The sequence below is a fragment of the Wolffia australiana genome, chromosome 11, assembly GCF_029677425.1.
Source record: "Wolffia australiana isolate 7733 chromosome 11, ASM2967742v1".
NCBI lineage: Eukaryota > Viridiplantae > Streptophyta > Magnoliopsida > Alismatales > Araceae > Wolffia > Wolffia australiana.
The window spans coordinates 6,819,460-6,834,689 of record NC_135845.1 but is presented as its reverse complement, the minus strand read 5'-3'; the positions used below and the strand labels follow the sequence as shown (position 1 = coordinate 6,834,689).

The 15,230-nt window shown below is 42.5% G+C and overlaps 1 protein-coding gene and 1 pseudogene across 2 annotated transcripts; both read left to right on the top strand.

Annotated features, from left to right (window-relative positions):
- The first annotated feature begins 1,015 nt into the window (after positions 1–1,015).
- LOC144709824 (caffeoyl-CoA O-methyltransferase-like) lies at positions 1,016–2,191 on the top strand. The gene is made up of 3 exons (XM_078583470.1): positions 1,016–1,368; positions 1,461–1,592; positions 1,721–2,191. The coding sequence occupies exons 1-3, from the start codon at positions 1,075–1,077 to the stop codon at positions 2,012–2,014; spliced, it is 720 nt and encodes a 239-aa protein (XP_078439596.1). The 5' UTR covers positions 1,016–1,074; the 3' UTR covers positions 2,015–2,191.
- A 9,990-nt stretch (positions 2,192–12,181) lies between these two features.
- On the top strand, positions 12,182–13,459 carry LOC144709732 (caffeoyl-CoA O-methyltransferase-like; annotated as a pseudogene). Its single transcript, XR_013583097.1, has 3 exons — positions 12,182–12,512; positions 12,576–12,730; positions 12,862–13,459. The product of XR_013583097.1 is annotated as a caffeoyl-CoA O-methyltransferase-like (transcript).
- The last annotated feature ends 1,771 nt before the right edge of the window (positions 13,460–15,230 follow it).

Here is a 15,230-nt window from a genome sequence, read left to right as displayed (position 1 = left end):
ACTCTCGCCCTTAAAAAGGGGATCAATTTAATCTTCTCGATTCAAGGAAATACTTTTTCTCTGCCAATTACTTTACATGACACCACGTACTTTCTGCCCACATTCCTCTTCATGGATAATTTCACTCTTCCATTTTCCCATTCTAGTTCCCCATAGTCCATGGAGTCACTCACCATGACAACCCTACAGAGGAAATCCCGTGCTCCACACTCATCTCCCTCTCAGCAGAGACCTCAACCCTGTCCTCAAGTTTGGAACCTCTTGACATGTCATATGGATTGGATCGTGTTTTACTATTTGTCAAGTTCCCAACACTGGTATGACAGGAAATCCACATGGTATGAAGTTATATTACTTGCTTTTAATCTGTCATACATTTTGACTTGCACAATGAAATTTAATAGATAATGGCTAATATGTCTGCCCAGAGGGGGGAGGGAAACACCAGATCGACGCAAGGAGCCATCAATCCAAAGCCCAGGCATAAAAAACTCACCTGCATCATTAAAAAATTTTCACCTTCCCCCCATTCCAGCGCCATTGGTCCGTCCATGCATGAGTTCCCCTCCAGTGACGCCACCAACTCGGGCTTCTCCCCCTCTCCATCACTGAGGGACATTTTCAGGAGTAAACTGAAATAGCACCATGGATCCATCCACACAAAGATGCTATGTCTCTTCAAGAAAATACCGACCATGACCCCCGGGCTAACTCGTAACCCATACTGCAATGCATCCAATTGGGGGGAGATGAACTTGAGCTGAAGTCTCTCCTTGTTTCGTGGCCGTGAATTCGATAACACTTATCAGACCAACCGACCAACCGACCAACCGACCAACCCCTCCCTTCGCAATCTCTGGGACTCTGATAGCTTTCTCTTTCCTGACCACGTCCCACATATGCGGCTGAAGATCCATGCGTCGTTCACTGGATTCACTCATAATTCTAGCGAGCCTCTTTAATGCGACCGTTCAGCATATCTCTCCCTCACCCGCCACCTGGGCCTTTAAGAATGGAAGGCGAAGAAGAGAAGAGAAGGCGTGGAAGAGGGGAGTGAGAGGTGAAGCCAGAAGTATGGGGGTGGAGAGCGGGGAGCAGAAGGCCGGGCCGAAGAGCTTGCTGCGGAGCGACGCCTTGTACCAGTACATTCTGGAGACGAGCGTGTACCCGCGTGAACCCGACAGCTTAAGGGAACTCCGCGAGATCACCGCCGAGCACCCTTGGAGCTTCATGGCTGCCTCCCCCGACGAAGTCCAGTTCCTTGACCTACTCGTCAAGCTCATCGGCGCGAAGAACACCATCGAGATCGGCGTCTTCACAGGTTACTCTCTCCTCGCCACCGCCCTCGCCCTCCCCGACGACGGCAAGGCGAGCGTTCTTCCCTCTTCTTTCTGTAGTTCCCAAGGATTATTGCACCAGATCTCGAGTTCTTGACAGTGATTTTCCTTGGGTTTCTGCAGATTCTTGCCTTGGACATCAAACGGGAGGACTTCGAGATCGGATTACCAGTGATCGAGAAGGCCGGCGTCGCCCACAAGATCGATTTCCGCGAGGGCCCCGCACTCCCCGTCCTGGATCAGCTCCTTGAAGAGGTAAGATCATCACGCCGCTCAATCGAACCGAGAATGCGTCATAGTCGGGGAGGAAACGGAACGGGACAGCGAATTCCGTGACGGATCCTCAAGTATTATTATATTTGATTGACGCATGATCCATGCAGGGAAAGAGCGACGGCTCGTTTGACTTCGTGTTCGTGGACGCGGACAAGGAAAACTATCTGAACTACCACATGCGGCTGATCGACCTGGTGAAGATCGGTGGCGTTATCGGCTACGACAATACGCTCTGGTATGGATCAGTGGCGGGGCCGCCCGACGCCTCGCTGTCCGACTACGCGCTTCATTGTCGCCCCTTCATCCTCGAGCTCAACGAGTTCCTCGCTGCCGATCGCCGCATCGAGATCTGCCAACTTCCCGTGAGCGATGGCATCACTGTCTGCCGTCGCATTAGCTAACCAAGACGGCAATCGAAGCTTCACTTTCTCCGTCTCTCCCTTTCTCGCTCTCTTCCTCTCTGTCTCTCACTCCGTCTCTCTCACTCTCTCTCTCTCGATCTTACGTTGATTAGATCGACGTTTCTCTGTGTTTCTTTCTGTCTCTCTTTCTCTATCGGATCTCAATCTTTCTGTGTCTCCCTCTGTGTTTGTCACTACGTTTGTATCCAAACAGTCGCTTTCAGACTTTGTTTTGGAACAAATTTCCATTTCCGATATCGTCATTCGATATTGGACTCGGGAAGAGCGAACACTAACTTAACTGTATCACCTGATAATCGGGCGAAAGGAGGGAGAGAGAAAAAAAGAAAGGGAGAGAGGAGAGGGAGATAGAGAAAGAGAGAGAGGAGTAGTGATCGGGGATCCGATCGGATCGGATTGTTCGAATCTTGATTCGAACCGATCTGTTTGAATCTTTCAATCGAACAGACCCTTTGTTCCTGTTAGAATAAAAGTTTTGAATGAACCATTTGGTTTGCTCATGTTCGATCGACCATTTGTTCGAACTGTTTGAACAAGTTTGAACATATCGCTGGGGACGCGCTAGCGGCCGCTGGCAGTCGCTGGCGGTCACTGGCCACCACTGGCGGTCTCTAGAAGAAGAAGGAGCTAGAAGAAGAAGAGGAAGGAGAAGAGGAAGAAGAAGCTATAATAGGAAGAAGAAGAGGAAGAAAGAGCTAGAAGAACAAGAGGAAAAAGAAGAAGAAAAAGCAGCAGCACCAGAAGAGGAAGAAGAAGCTAGAAGAGGAAGAAGAAGCTAGAAGAGGAAGAAGAAGAGGAAGAAGTAGCAGCACCAGAAGAGGAAGAAGAAGCTAGAAGAGGAAGAAAAAGAGGAAGAAGAAGCTAGAAGAGGAAGGAGCTAGAACAGGAAGAAGAAGAAACACCCAGAAGAAGTAGCTACAACAAGAAGATGCAGAAGAAGCTAGAAGAGCTAGAAGAGGTAGAAGAAGAAAAAACTAGAAGAAGCTATAACATGCAGGAAATCCAAAAAAGTTCAAACATGAACTATCCTAAGAGGAAGACGAGCTACCAGGAAATTCTTTTGTTTTCTTCAAAGGAACAAATTTTGCTCCCAAGTGAAGTGCTATTGGTGGGCCAAATTTTGCTTCAACGGAACAAATTAAAAAAGATGAAATGCCTGAAGAAGAAGAAAATCATAAGAAGTTAAAGAAGAAGAAAAAGAAGAATCGAAGTACAAGAATGAAAAAAACGCAGAGGAAAATTCAGAATTAACAAAAAAATGAAGCAGACTAACCCAGTATTGTAGGAGCCTGATAACACCCTAAATTCGGTCTTTATTTCATGCTATTAGCACAATTTTATGCATTTAAAGAGCTTAAAATGGGGTTGTTATCATATATTTACATATATTTAATGTTTCCAAGTGATTTCTGATTTTTCCCTTATTTTCTGTTAATTTTATGAATTTCTGAGATTTATTTGAGCTTGAAATAATTATTTTAAATGAAAATGGCAGGTTTAAAATTTTAATTTAGAGCTTAATTATTATAAGGATGAAACACTGAATTTTATAGAATTTTATGGAAATTTCTAGAATTTATTTAGGATTTAATTGGATTTTTTGAGATTTATTTAAGTCAGAAATGAATTTTTAAAGAGTAAAATGATATATTTATAATGAGAAACTGAGTTTTAAAGCAATTTCTACTCTTCTAGGGGCTTTTCGTAAATTTCAGTTGCAATTATGTCCTCAAAAACAGCTCTCGGTTGTGTATGCAGGAGTAAATCTATTATTTAAACAGTTACAGGGTTTTATTGCAATTATTTACTATTTTTAATGGTCTTTATGATAAATCAGGGAGAGAGAATGCGCAAGGGGCATATACACAATTATTTTTGGGCGGCGTTTAGCAGCAATTCTAAGCTTTCTAAAGGACTTTTCCACAAAAGGAGAATTCAAAATGCGCCCGCCAATGAGAGGACGACACGTCATGGTGTGTTAAAAAAAGAAATGAATAAATAAGTGAATTTAAATCCAATGGCTTAAATTGGTTTAAAATTCATTTATTAATAACTTTTGATCCTGAAGTCTGATTGAGCTGATTCGTTTATGGATTTGCTCGTCTTGATCCCCTCTTTCTATCTGTATGGTTGGATCATTCAGATCAAGCCTACATTGATAGACAAAAATTAATTACTAAACGGTAAAATGATGATTTTGACCATGTAACCTAAGTATAAAAGCTAAATTTTGAGAGGGGGAGCTCATTCTTGATGGTACTCTATCACAGCTGCAAGACAGAGAGGAGCTCCAGCTTGGATCAACCTATTTGGTACTTTTTCCTTGTATTTGAACTTTTGGTGTATTTTGGATGTTGTTAGTTGATTTTCTTAATCTTTTTTCTTGATCCCTGTCTGAACTTCTAAATCGCTTGGCTTGAGTGGAATGTACAAGCCCTGACTAGGATTTAGAGGAGAAATTGAGATATTTCCTAGCTATTCCAAGTGCATATAAATGAAAACTATAAAAAAACTTATAAAAGGGTTAACATTCTAGGATATTAAATTTTCCATTTCATTATCCAATAGAGTAGTTATTACTGAATTGTCAAACCGAAAGAACCAACCAAAACAGTTCTAAATTATCTTGTTAAACTCTCTAATTTAATTCTTTGATCCTTTCAATTGGATCATTTAATTCAACTTAGAGCCCCTTATTTCATCTACTCCTCTCATCTCTTCTACCCCCCTTTCCAAATTTCTAATCTAATTAGGGCGATTTAATCTCTGTTGAAGATTAAATTAACCCCAATTAGGTTCAAATTATTCAAGAAAAACATCAATTGGATTCCTTACTAGTTTTCCTTGGACGACACTCATACTTATCAGTATACATCTTAAGTAGAGTTTTTATAAATTTTATTGTATAAACTAAAATCGACAACGACAAGGGTCTAAAATTGCATAAAATTTACCCCTATTTTTGGCTTATCAGAGCCGAAGAACAAAAAAAAAAGAAAAATAAGAATCAAATATTGCAAGAGCCGACATCTCTCTCTTTCTCTATCGTTCTCTCTCTTCCTCTCTCTCCCTCTCTCTCTATCTCCCTCTCGCTCTCGCTCTCTTTGGGATTCGAACATTCAGATTCAATACGATATGAACATCGAATTCAGATTCAAACATTCGATTCAATATGATATGAAAAGCGTGTTCGAATCGGATTGAATTTGAATATTCTATATGAACAACCATCTTGTTCAAACAATCCGATCCAAACCCGATGCGCAGATTGGGTTCGGACCAGATCTGAACTGGACAGATTGGTGTTCGCATTGGATCATTCAAATGCCCGATTCGATCGAACGTTGGAATGATCTGTCTGAATCCCGATCTCTAAAAAGGAGAGAGTGAGAGGAGAGAGAGGAATGATAAGCCTAAAAATGCACGTAAATATGTCATTGATTTTGGATTTCGACCTGTACAATAAAATTTATAATTTTCGTTAATCACTAAATATGGAATATAGAGCAAGGGGTCCAACCACAGGGAGGCAGCAAGTGAGAATTTTATCCAATTTCAATGAACTAATTCAAAGATGAACTAATTTTGCAACTAATAAATCTTAATTATGCTTAATAATGTTTTTAATTAATCAAAATCAAGTACGACTTAATTATGATTTTAAATATTTTGGTCAGAAAATTCAAGATAGGAATATTTTAATTTTGAGATCATATTAATTCAGATTATTAATTTCCCAAATATTATAAATTTTAAACAATTTTTATGAATTAAAATTGGGAATTAAATAATCAAGAAAGGGATTTTTAAATTGGACTTCAAGATAGATGAATTTTCAAATCAAATTTTATTTTTAGGTTTTATATATTGAATTAAATTCCTAAACAATAAAAATTGGAATCTAGAGAGAGAAAGTGAAGAATTTGGGGAAAATATGAAATCCGACCCTAAATTAAAAATCTAACGAAGCAGAAATATTATAAATTGATGTAGAATTAAGGGTCAAAAATCAGATCTTGAATCAGAATCAAAATGAAGTGCTAATTTCATTCAAAACAAACTTCTAGGGCATGTACATTTCGCCCATGCCTTGGCATTTTAGAATCGTTCAAGAAGATGATTGAAATATAAATCAGAAACTTACAAATTTGAGTGCAGAAGCAAGATCTGTCGACTTCAAGAACCCCTCCTGTGTCCTTCCTGGCCAAATGATTGGGGAGAGCCTCCAAAAGTATTTTTGCCCATTTCCAGACCCCTATTTAAAGATCCAACCGTCTGTATTGTAGAGGGGGAAAAGACGAACCTACCCTTAAAATTTCAGCCAAATCGGACGTCAAGATCTCAAGATATCAAGGCTTTAGTGAGGATAAATCTGGACCGTTGGATCTTTTATCTCTCTTCAAAATATCTCAAAAACCAGCATTTTTCTGATTGGCCAGCATTATTCTTTCTCGTTTTTTGCTGTCTCGGATCGCGTCCTGACACGTGATTGTCCGCGTCATCAGCGCACAATGATTGGTGCATAATACGCCATTTTGGATGGTTGAGAGAGTGCCACGTCATTCTGAAAAAAAAAACAAAAGACTTTTATTTTTTTATTTCTTTTTAACCGTCAGCCGCAATGTTTGGCCGTCGGCGCCTACAAAAATAATGTTAAAATAAAGGGCAAGGTAAGCTTACCGTTTTTAATATTTAACGTTTTATTCTTTTATGGCGTCGATTTCCGCGTGTACGCGGAAAATCGACTCCGTAAAGCGTCATTTCCTAAAAGGAATGTCGGTTAGCGTGTGCGTTAAATGCACGGGCTAACGACTTTGTTTAATTTTTAAATAACTAAGCATGCACGTGCGTCGGTTAGCGCGTGCATTAAATGCACGTAGCTTAACCGACCCGCGTGCAAAAGTCCATGGATGTCGGTTGCCATGTGCATTTAATGCACGCGCCTAACCGACATTAAAATTTTAACACCTTCCTCCGACTTTTCTATTTATTTATTATTATTATTATTATTTTATATAACTATATAACTGCATCCACGTATTTACCCGACTTTTGGGTAAATGACGTGGATGCCCCTTGATTATATATATATAAATATATATAGATATATATGAATGCTAAATAAATGATAAAAAATCATTTCTTGGCTAAATCTTGGCCAAAAAATTATATAAAAATATGAGAAAATTCCAAAAAATTATGAAAACACTTACCAACCTTTAGCCAAGTATTTAAAGCCCTGTAAAAAATACTTCTTCACTGAAATGAGGTTAAATTTCATGTAAAAAATGATAAAAAATTAGAAATAATAATAAAATCAAGGTATAAGTCATTTATCTTTATTTATATATGATAACATGCAAATATAGTCGTTAAAACACATAAATAAAATGTAAAATTCATCAATCTATGATAATAATTTGCAAGTTATCATGGGAAGAGAGAAAGAGAGAGAGGAGAGAGAGAGGGTGAGAGGAGAGAGAGAGGCGAAAGAGGGTGAGCAAGAGAGAAAGAAAGAGAGAGACGGGAGAGTGAGGGGAGAGAGAGAAAGAGAGAGAGGAAAGAGAGAGAGAGAGAATAGAGAGAGGAAGGAGAAATAGAGAGAGAAGGAGAGGAGAGAGTTGGAGATAGGAGAGAGAGGAAGGAGAAAGAGAGAGAGAGGGGGGAGAGAGAGAGGAGAGACAGGGAGGTAAAAAAGAGAGAGAAGAGAGAGAGAAAGACAGAGATGAGTGAGAGAGAGAAAGGAGAGCAAGGGAGGTGAAAAAGAGAAAAGAGAGAGATGATAGAGTGAGAGGAGGGAAAAAGGAGAAAGAGAGAGAGAGAGGGAGAGAGAGAGAGAGAGAGGAAGAGAGAGAGAGAAAGAGAGAGAGGAGAGAGTGAGAGGAGAGAGCGAAAGAGAGGGAGGAGAGAAAGAGAGGACAGAGCGAAAGAGAGGGAGGAGAAAAAGAAAGAGGAGAGAGAGAAAGAGAGAGAGGAGAGAGTGAGAGGAGAGAGCGAAAGAGAGGGAGGAGAAAAAGAGAGAGGAGAGAATGAGAGGACAGAGCGAAAGAGAGGGAGGAGAAAAAGAAAGAGGAGAGAGAGAAAGAGAGAGAGGAGAGAGTGAGAGGAGAGAGCGAAAGAGAGGGAGGAGAAAAAGAGAGAGGAGAGAATGAGAGGACAGAGCGAAAGAGAGGGAGGAGAAAAAGAAAGAGGAGAGAGAGAAAGAGAGAGAGGAGAGAGTGAGAGGAGAGAGCGAAAGAGAGGAAGGAGAAAAAGAAAGAGGAGAGAGAGAGGAGAGAGTGAGAGGAGAGAGCGAAAGAGAGGGAGGAGAAAAAGAGGTGAGGGATAAAGAGAGAGGAGAGAGAGAGGGAGAGGGTGGTAGAGAAAGTGGTAGAGAGATTGGTGGTTCATGTGGAGAAAGTCACTGGGAAAAGGTGAGGGACAGAGTGGTGTGGGACACAAAAATGAAATTCATAAAATTGATAAATTAACACCAATATAATATGAATTAAGTGTTCCTTGAGGGCGATCCGGCTGCTGGCCAGTTTGCATGCTTGTGCGCTCGCTGGCTGGCAGCTGGCTTGAGTGTAGCCGACTGGTCTTGAGGTGGCCACTTACAAAAACTTATTATTATTATTATAATATTTAAGGCCAAAGCATTTTTCAAATGAGATAAAAATGGCATTCAAACACTACGGAGAATTTAATGAGAATAAATGATCATAATGAAGGTTTTTATGCAATAACACATAGAGGGAAACATTTAAAGAGAAATAAATATGAAATTAATAAAATAATGCATATATTAACTCTAAAATGTATAGATTTTTAATACTAAAAATCCCTTTATCAATTACTCCCGCCCAATGATGCTGGAATCGTTGTTCGCCTGAGCCATCGTTCCGCATCATACATGACCCCTAGACCCCCTCATTGGTCTGTTAACATGCTTTGTCCCAAGAAATCTAAGGGTGGCTAAGGGTGTCCTCTGGTTGAACAAACAATATGAAGTTTGCATAGAGGCAGTCCACAGATTCAAGAATAGTGAAACTAAGACTATTGCTAATGTGTGAAACAATATGCTTATGAGGATGTGACCGATTAGCTGGATGCATCTCCTATGGGATAAAAACAAAGTCTCTATTTCATTGTTTTTGTACTACTTGCCTTATAGGGCATCTACAAAAAGGTATTGTGTGAGACCAAAAAATATGGTATACCTAAAAACGTTGCATCCTCAAGAGTATGTCGTTAGTGAGGGATATTATCGAGCATTTTGTGGTAGTCAATGGTCCAACCATAAAAGTATTAAAGAAGATGAGTTAACAACGGCTTTGAGGCCCTCTTGCATATAGTAAGTAGACTCACGAGCCGTTAATGGAATATTTTTATGTATTAAAGAAGAGGATCACATCAATGGTGAATAGAGAATACATTATAATTGGGCAAGCTATTTTAGAAATTTGCATTTGGATGAGACCTTGAGTGATCGCTCGTGTGAGTTATCGGCTGTGGACCTCTTCCACCCAAGATGAAAAAGTGGGTGATGTAGGGTTACCTTACCATATATCTCATGTAACAATGATAAATCAAGTAGAGTTTCCAATCCCCAAGAGAGGAAAGTGGTTCTCTCTGACACAGGCATCTATAGGGTCCATGAATGTATTATATGAAGTCCACTTGGCTTTATCAAAGGTCTTCTCCATGTCGAGTTTGATGATGATGTTTGATCCAATAATATGTTTGTCTAGTGACTTTGCTAGCCTACAAGCTAGAAGAATATTGTAATAGTTATGTTGACCCTTCACAAAACCCCACTCATCAGGAGTGATGAGTCTACGAAATAAAGTCTGAAGTCAATTTGTCATGATTTTAAATACACCTTTACAACATACATCACAAAGCGTAATGGGCCAAAAGTCTCAGAAAAGGAATTGGATTATACCAATTACTATTTCAACTCCTATGCTATCCCAACAGGCTATAAAGTAAGGAGAAGCCTGTATGCGCTAGGGCCTTGTTCTTACTAAGATAAAAGACCACATCCTTAATCTTTCAACTCTTCTTGCATAGGAGTAACCGTGACGAGGGTATTTTTCTAATCTATCACCATGTCTGAAATAGAGGGTAGTAGATCATTTTCATCACTGTTGGCTGCAAGTTGACAAGGGTAAGGAAAGAGTCAACTCATACCCCTGCCCATCAATTGAAATCCTGATTATATGTCTACATCTATTTTCAATTGAGGCATGAAAGAAAGGGTATTTCTACCATCCTTGCTAAGCCATCAAACACCTAATTTTATGAGATAGTAAATCTCTTGTCATTGCGTGGCCTCATTGACCTGCTCACTAATCCTATACTTTTCCTATGTAAGTGATCGAAAGAAAGGGTATTTCTATCATCATTGCCAAGACAATAGATACATAATTTTGGGAGATAGTAGATCTCTTGTCATTGATGGCCTCATTGACCTACTTACTGATCCTATACTTTTCCTATGTAAGTGTTCTATAGTTGGTGCTCGGCTGCTGCAAACTCCGTCATTATCTCCTCTTATGCATGCACATCCCCCTATACATGACGACTCTCCCATCGCAAGTGGTGTTTGATATTCCTCAGGTAATAACTAATGTTCAACATAGGATAAGTATAAATATCTCCATTCCAGTGGTGTTGTACAAGCTGCGAAAAGCCTCAATTTGAATCCACATGGTCTGAAACCAAAAATAAGGTCTAGGGACTCTAGAACCAATTTTCACGAGGACGATGATAAAGATAATAATACCAACTCTCAATCTCTTGACCTCCTATTTTATACATATAATCTCTCATATAGTTTATCGCTGTTTAAAGAATATTAAATCCTTAATAATCATTCCCTGTCCAAAAAATATGTAGTTGTCACTATCTAAGTATTAATTTTTTTTATTAAATTTAAAAGCATTCACAACGAATTGAAACCCTATTTTTTGAGTTTATTAGGCATGACTTTGAAAATCCATCACGTCGACAATGTAAACAACAAATCCATTAAAGTGCACTGTAAGAACATGATGCTGGCCTTGGAATATTACAACAAACCTTGCGGTCATACCCCTCACCACAAAATGGACATGTTGTTCATAAACGTCATCATTGTCTCCTTCACAAGCTTCATATAATCCTTTATGAGATGGGTGTTTCGCGTTACTTTTGGGTTGATGCCACTCTTAGCTCTTGTTGCCTCCTCAACTATCTTCCTTCCTACGCTTAAGTGGGGGAATTTACTCTTGGAATCTCCAACCAAAGATTGATCGATTTGTCTATCCCCCTCGTGTTGTTTAATTGTAGCTTTTGTACACAATTACCAGTCCAATCTGTCAAAACATTCTCCCGAGCCCCTAGAGGCATATTTGCTGGCTAGTCTCGCCTTTTAAAAGGGGATCAATTATATCTTCTCGGTTCAAGGAAGTACTTTTTGTCTGCCAATTACTTTACATGACACCACGTACTTTCTGCCCATATTCTTATTCATGCATACTTTCACTGTTCCATTTTCCCATTCTAGTCCCCCCATAGTCCATGGAGTCACTCACCATCACAACCCTCCGGAGGTAATCTCATTCTCCAGACTCACGTCCTCAAGTTTGGAACCTCTTGACATGTGATATGGATTGGATCGTGTTCTATTATTTTGTCAAGTGCCCAACACTAGTATGACAAGAAACCCACATGGAAGGAAGTTATAATATTTACTTTTAATATGTCTTAGATTTTTACATTCATTATGACATTAAATTAGATGATGGTAATATGCCTGACAAGAGGGGGCAGGAAACAGCAGATCGAGGCAAGGATCCATCAATCCAAAGGCCCGGCATAAAAACTCACCTGCACCTTTAAATTTCCACCTTCCCCCGGATGCCAACACCATTGGTCCGTCCATTCATGAGTTTCCCTCCACAGACGCCACCAACCTAGGCTTCTCCCCATTTCCATCACTGAGGGACATTGTGAGGAGTAAATGTGAAATAGCCAACGAGAAGCACCACGGATTCATCCAGTGGGCCTCTTGCATGAGACTGTTCAGCATCTCTCTCTCTCTCTCTCTCTCTCTCTCTCTCTCTCTCTCTCTTACCCGCCACCGGGGCCTTTAAATAAGAGAAGAGCAGAAGAGAAGACAAGGCGTGGAAGAAGGGAGTAAGAGGTGAGGGCAGAAGTATGGGGGTGGAGAGCCGGATGCAGAAGGCCGAGCCGAAGAGCTTGCTGCGGAGCGACGCCTTGTACCAGTACATTCTGGAGACGAGCGTGTACCCGCGTGAACCCGACAGCTTAAGGGAACTCCGCGAGATCACCGCCGAGCACCCTTGGAGCTTCATGGCTGCCTCCCCCGACGAAGTCCAGTTCCTTGACCTACTCGTCAAGCTCATCGGCGCGAAGAACACCATCGAGATCGGCGTCTTCACAGGTTACTCTCTCCTCGCCACCGCCCTCGCCCTCCCCGACGAAGGCGAGCGTTCTTCCCTCTTCTTTCTGTAGTTCCCAAGGATTATTGCACCAGATCTCGAGTTCTTGACAGTGATTTTCCTTGGGTTTCTGCAGATTCTTGCCTTGGACATCAAACGGGAGGACTTCGAGATCGGATTACCAGTGATCGAGAAGGCCGGCGTCGCCCACAAGATCGATTTCCGCGAGGGCCCCGCACTCCCCGTCCTGGATCAGCTCCTTGAAAGGGTAAGATCATCACGCCGCTCAATCGAACCGAGAATTCGTGATAGTCGATCGATCGATTCATTTCTTGAGGAAACGGAACGGGACTGCAAATTCCTGACGTATTATATTTGATTGACGCATGATCCATGCAGGGAAAGAGCGACGGCTCGTTTGACTTCGTGTTCGTGGACGCGGACACGGAAAACTATCTGAACTACCACATGCGGCTGATCGACCTGGTGAAGATCGGTGGCGTTATCGGCTACGACAATACGCTCTGGTATGGATAAGTGGCGGGGCCGCCCGACGCCTCGCTGTCCGCCTACGTGCCTCATTGTCGCCCCTTCATCCTCGAGCTCAACGAGTTCCTCGCTGCCGATCCCCGCATCGAGATCTGTCAACTTCCCGTGAGCGATGGCATCACTCTCTGCCGTCGTATTAGCTAACCCAGACGGCAATCGAAGCTTCTCATTCACAGTCTCTCCATTTCACGCTTCTTCCTCTCTATCTGTAGCTCCGTCTATCTCTCGCTCCGTGTCTCTCTCTCTCTCTATCTCTCGCTCTCTTTCTATCCCTCGCACTCTGCCTTTGCCTCTCTCTCTATCGATCTTTCGATGATTAGATCTACGTTTCTCTGTCTGTCTTTCTGTCTTTCAATCTCTATCAGATCTCTACCTCTCTGTATCTCTCTCTCTCTCTCTGTTTGTATCCGACAGTCGCTTTCGGATTTTTTTTTGGAACATATTTGCACTTCCGATGTCATCATCCGATACTGGACTCGGGAAGAGCGAAGACTAACTGTATCACCTGATAATCTGGCGAAAGGAGGGAGAGAGAGAGAGAGAGCGAAAGAGAGAGAAAACAGGGGGGAGAGAGAGATGACAAAAAAAGAGAGAGCAGAGAGAGAGAGAGAAACAGGGAGGAGAGACTAGGGATCGTCAAACATCATCCCTCACGTCATGCGTCACCGTGACGGAAACAGGGGGGAGAGAGAGGTGACGGAATTCAGAGGTCGTGATGGTGACAGTGACACTTGACGTGGTTTACGTGACGGTGACGAGGTGGCCTGGAGCGTGACGTGACGGAACGGCCATCACGGATGACGGCCGTTACGTTAAATTTCTAAATACATTTAAAAGAGATAGATAGAAAGAGACAGATAGATAGAGAGAGAGAGAGGGAGAGAGAGAGAACGAGCCACAAATGGAGAGAGACATAGAGAGTTTGTGAAGAGAGAGATAGAACGAACTATAGAGAGAGAGAGATAGACAAAGAGATAGGAAGAATGTACAGAAAGATCTTCAACAAGAGGAACGAGCAAGTAAGAGCGCCGAAGAGAAAGAGGAACAATAGAGATAATAACACAAGAGAGAAAGAGGGCGAGAGAGGAACGAGAGGGGGAGACTAGAGCGCCAGAGGGAAAGAGGGAGAGAGAAGGAACGAGAGAGCTACAGAAGAGCGCCAGAGAGAGGAACGAGAGAGAGAGAAGCAAGAAAGAGGGAGAGAGAGGGGGAGAGAGGAACGAGAGAGCTACAGAAGAGCGCCAGAAAGATAAGCGAGAAAGAGGGAGAGAGGAACGAGAGAGCTATAGAAGCGCGCCAGAGAGAGAAGCGAGAAAAAGGGGAGAGGAACGAGAGAACTACAGAAGAGCGCCAGAAAGATAAGCGAGAAAGAGGGAGAGAGGAACGAGAGAGCTATAGAAGCGCGCCAGAGAGAGAAGCGAGAAAAAAGGGAGAGGAACGAGAGAGCTACAGAAGAGCGCCAGAGAGAGAAGCGAGAAAGAGGGAGAGAGGAACGAGAGAGAGAAGAGCGAGAAAGAGGGAGAGAGGATAGAGACATAGAAGAGTAAGGAGAGAGAGAGAGAGAGAATGAGGAACGAGAGAGAAAGAGTGACGTAGGACGACCAAGGAATGGATGACTGGAGTACGTGGAAGGTTACGAATGGATGAACGGAGGTGGATGGGTTGGGTACAGGAGGGATAAAACAGGCCACAGAAATACACACGGTCGGATTCGGACTTTAAAACCAATGAAAAACTGGTGGTGCAGCTCGGACCCTTGTCGAGGGCGGGAGTACTGTCTTCATACACCACGACGATGCCAAAGCACCGAAATCAATACCCGAATTTGTGTCGCGAAGGAGACTCTCGAAAGAAAGGGAGAAAGTGGGGAAATCCAAACCAAATCTAATATGAGGGCGATGGAAACTTCTTGTGGAATACTGGACGGAGAACACTTCGACACCAAAGAGTTCAGGCGTAGCTCGGCACTGTAGTACGTGAAGAGGATGCGGGAAATTCAGACCGAGGCAAGACTGGGCGATTCTGGGCGTTGAGCGGCCCACTGGACGAAAAGACTGGGCGTTCCGGGCGTTGTACGGCCCTGGTAGAGAGTGAGGCGGACGAACGGGGACGGACGAAGGAAGTGGGAGCTGGCACCAATCTAGGGCGGCCTGAGGCGGCTACCGTGGGTGCCCTGGGGTGGCGGTTTCGGGTGGCCTGAGGTGGCACCTTGGGCGGCC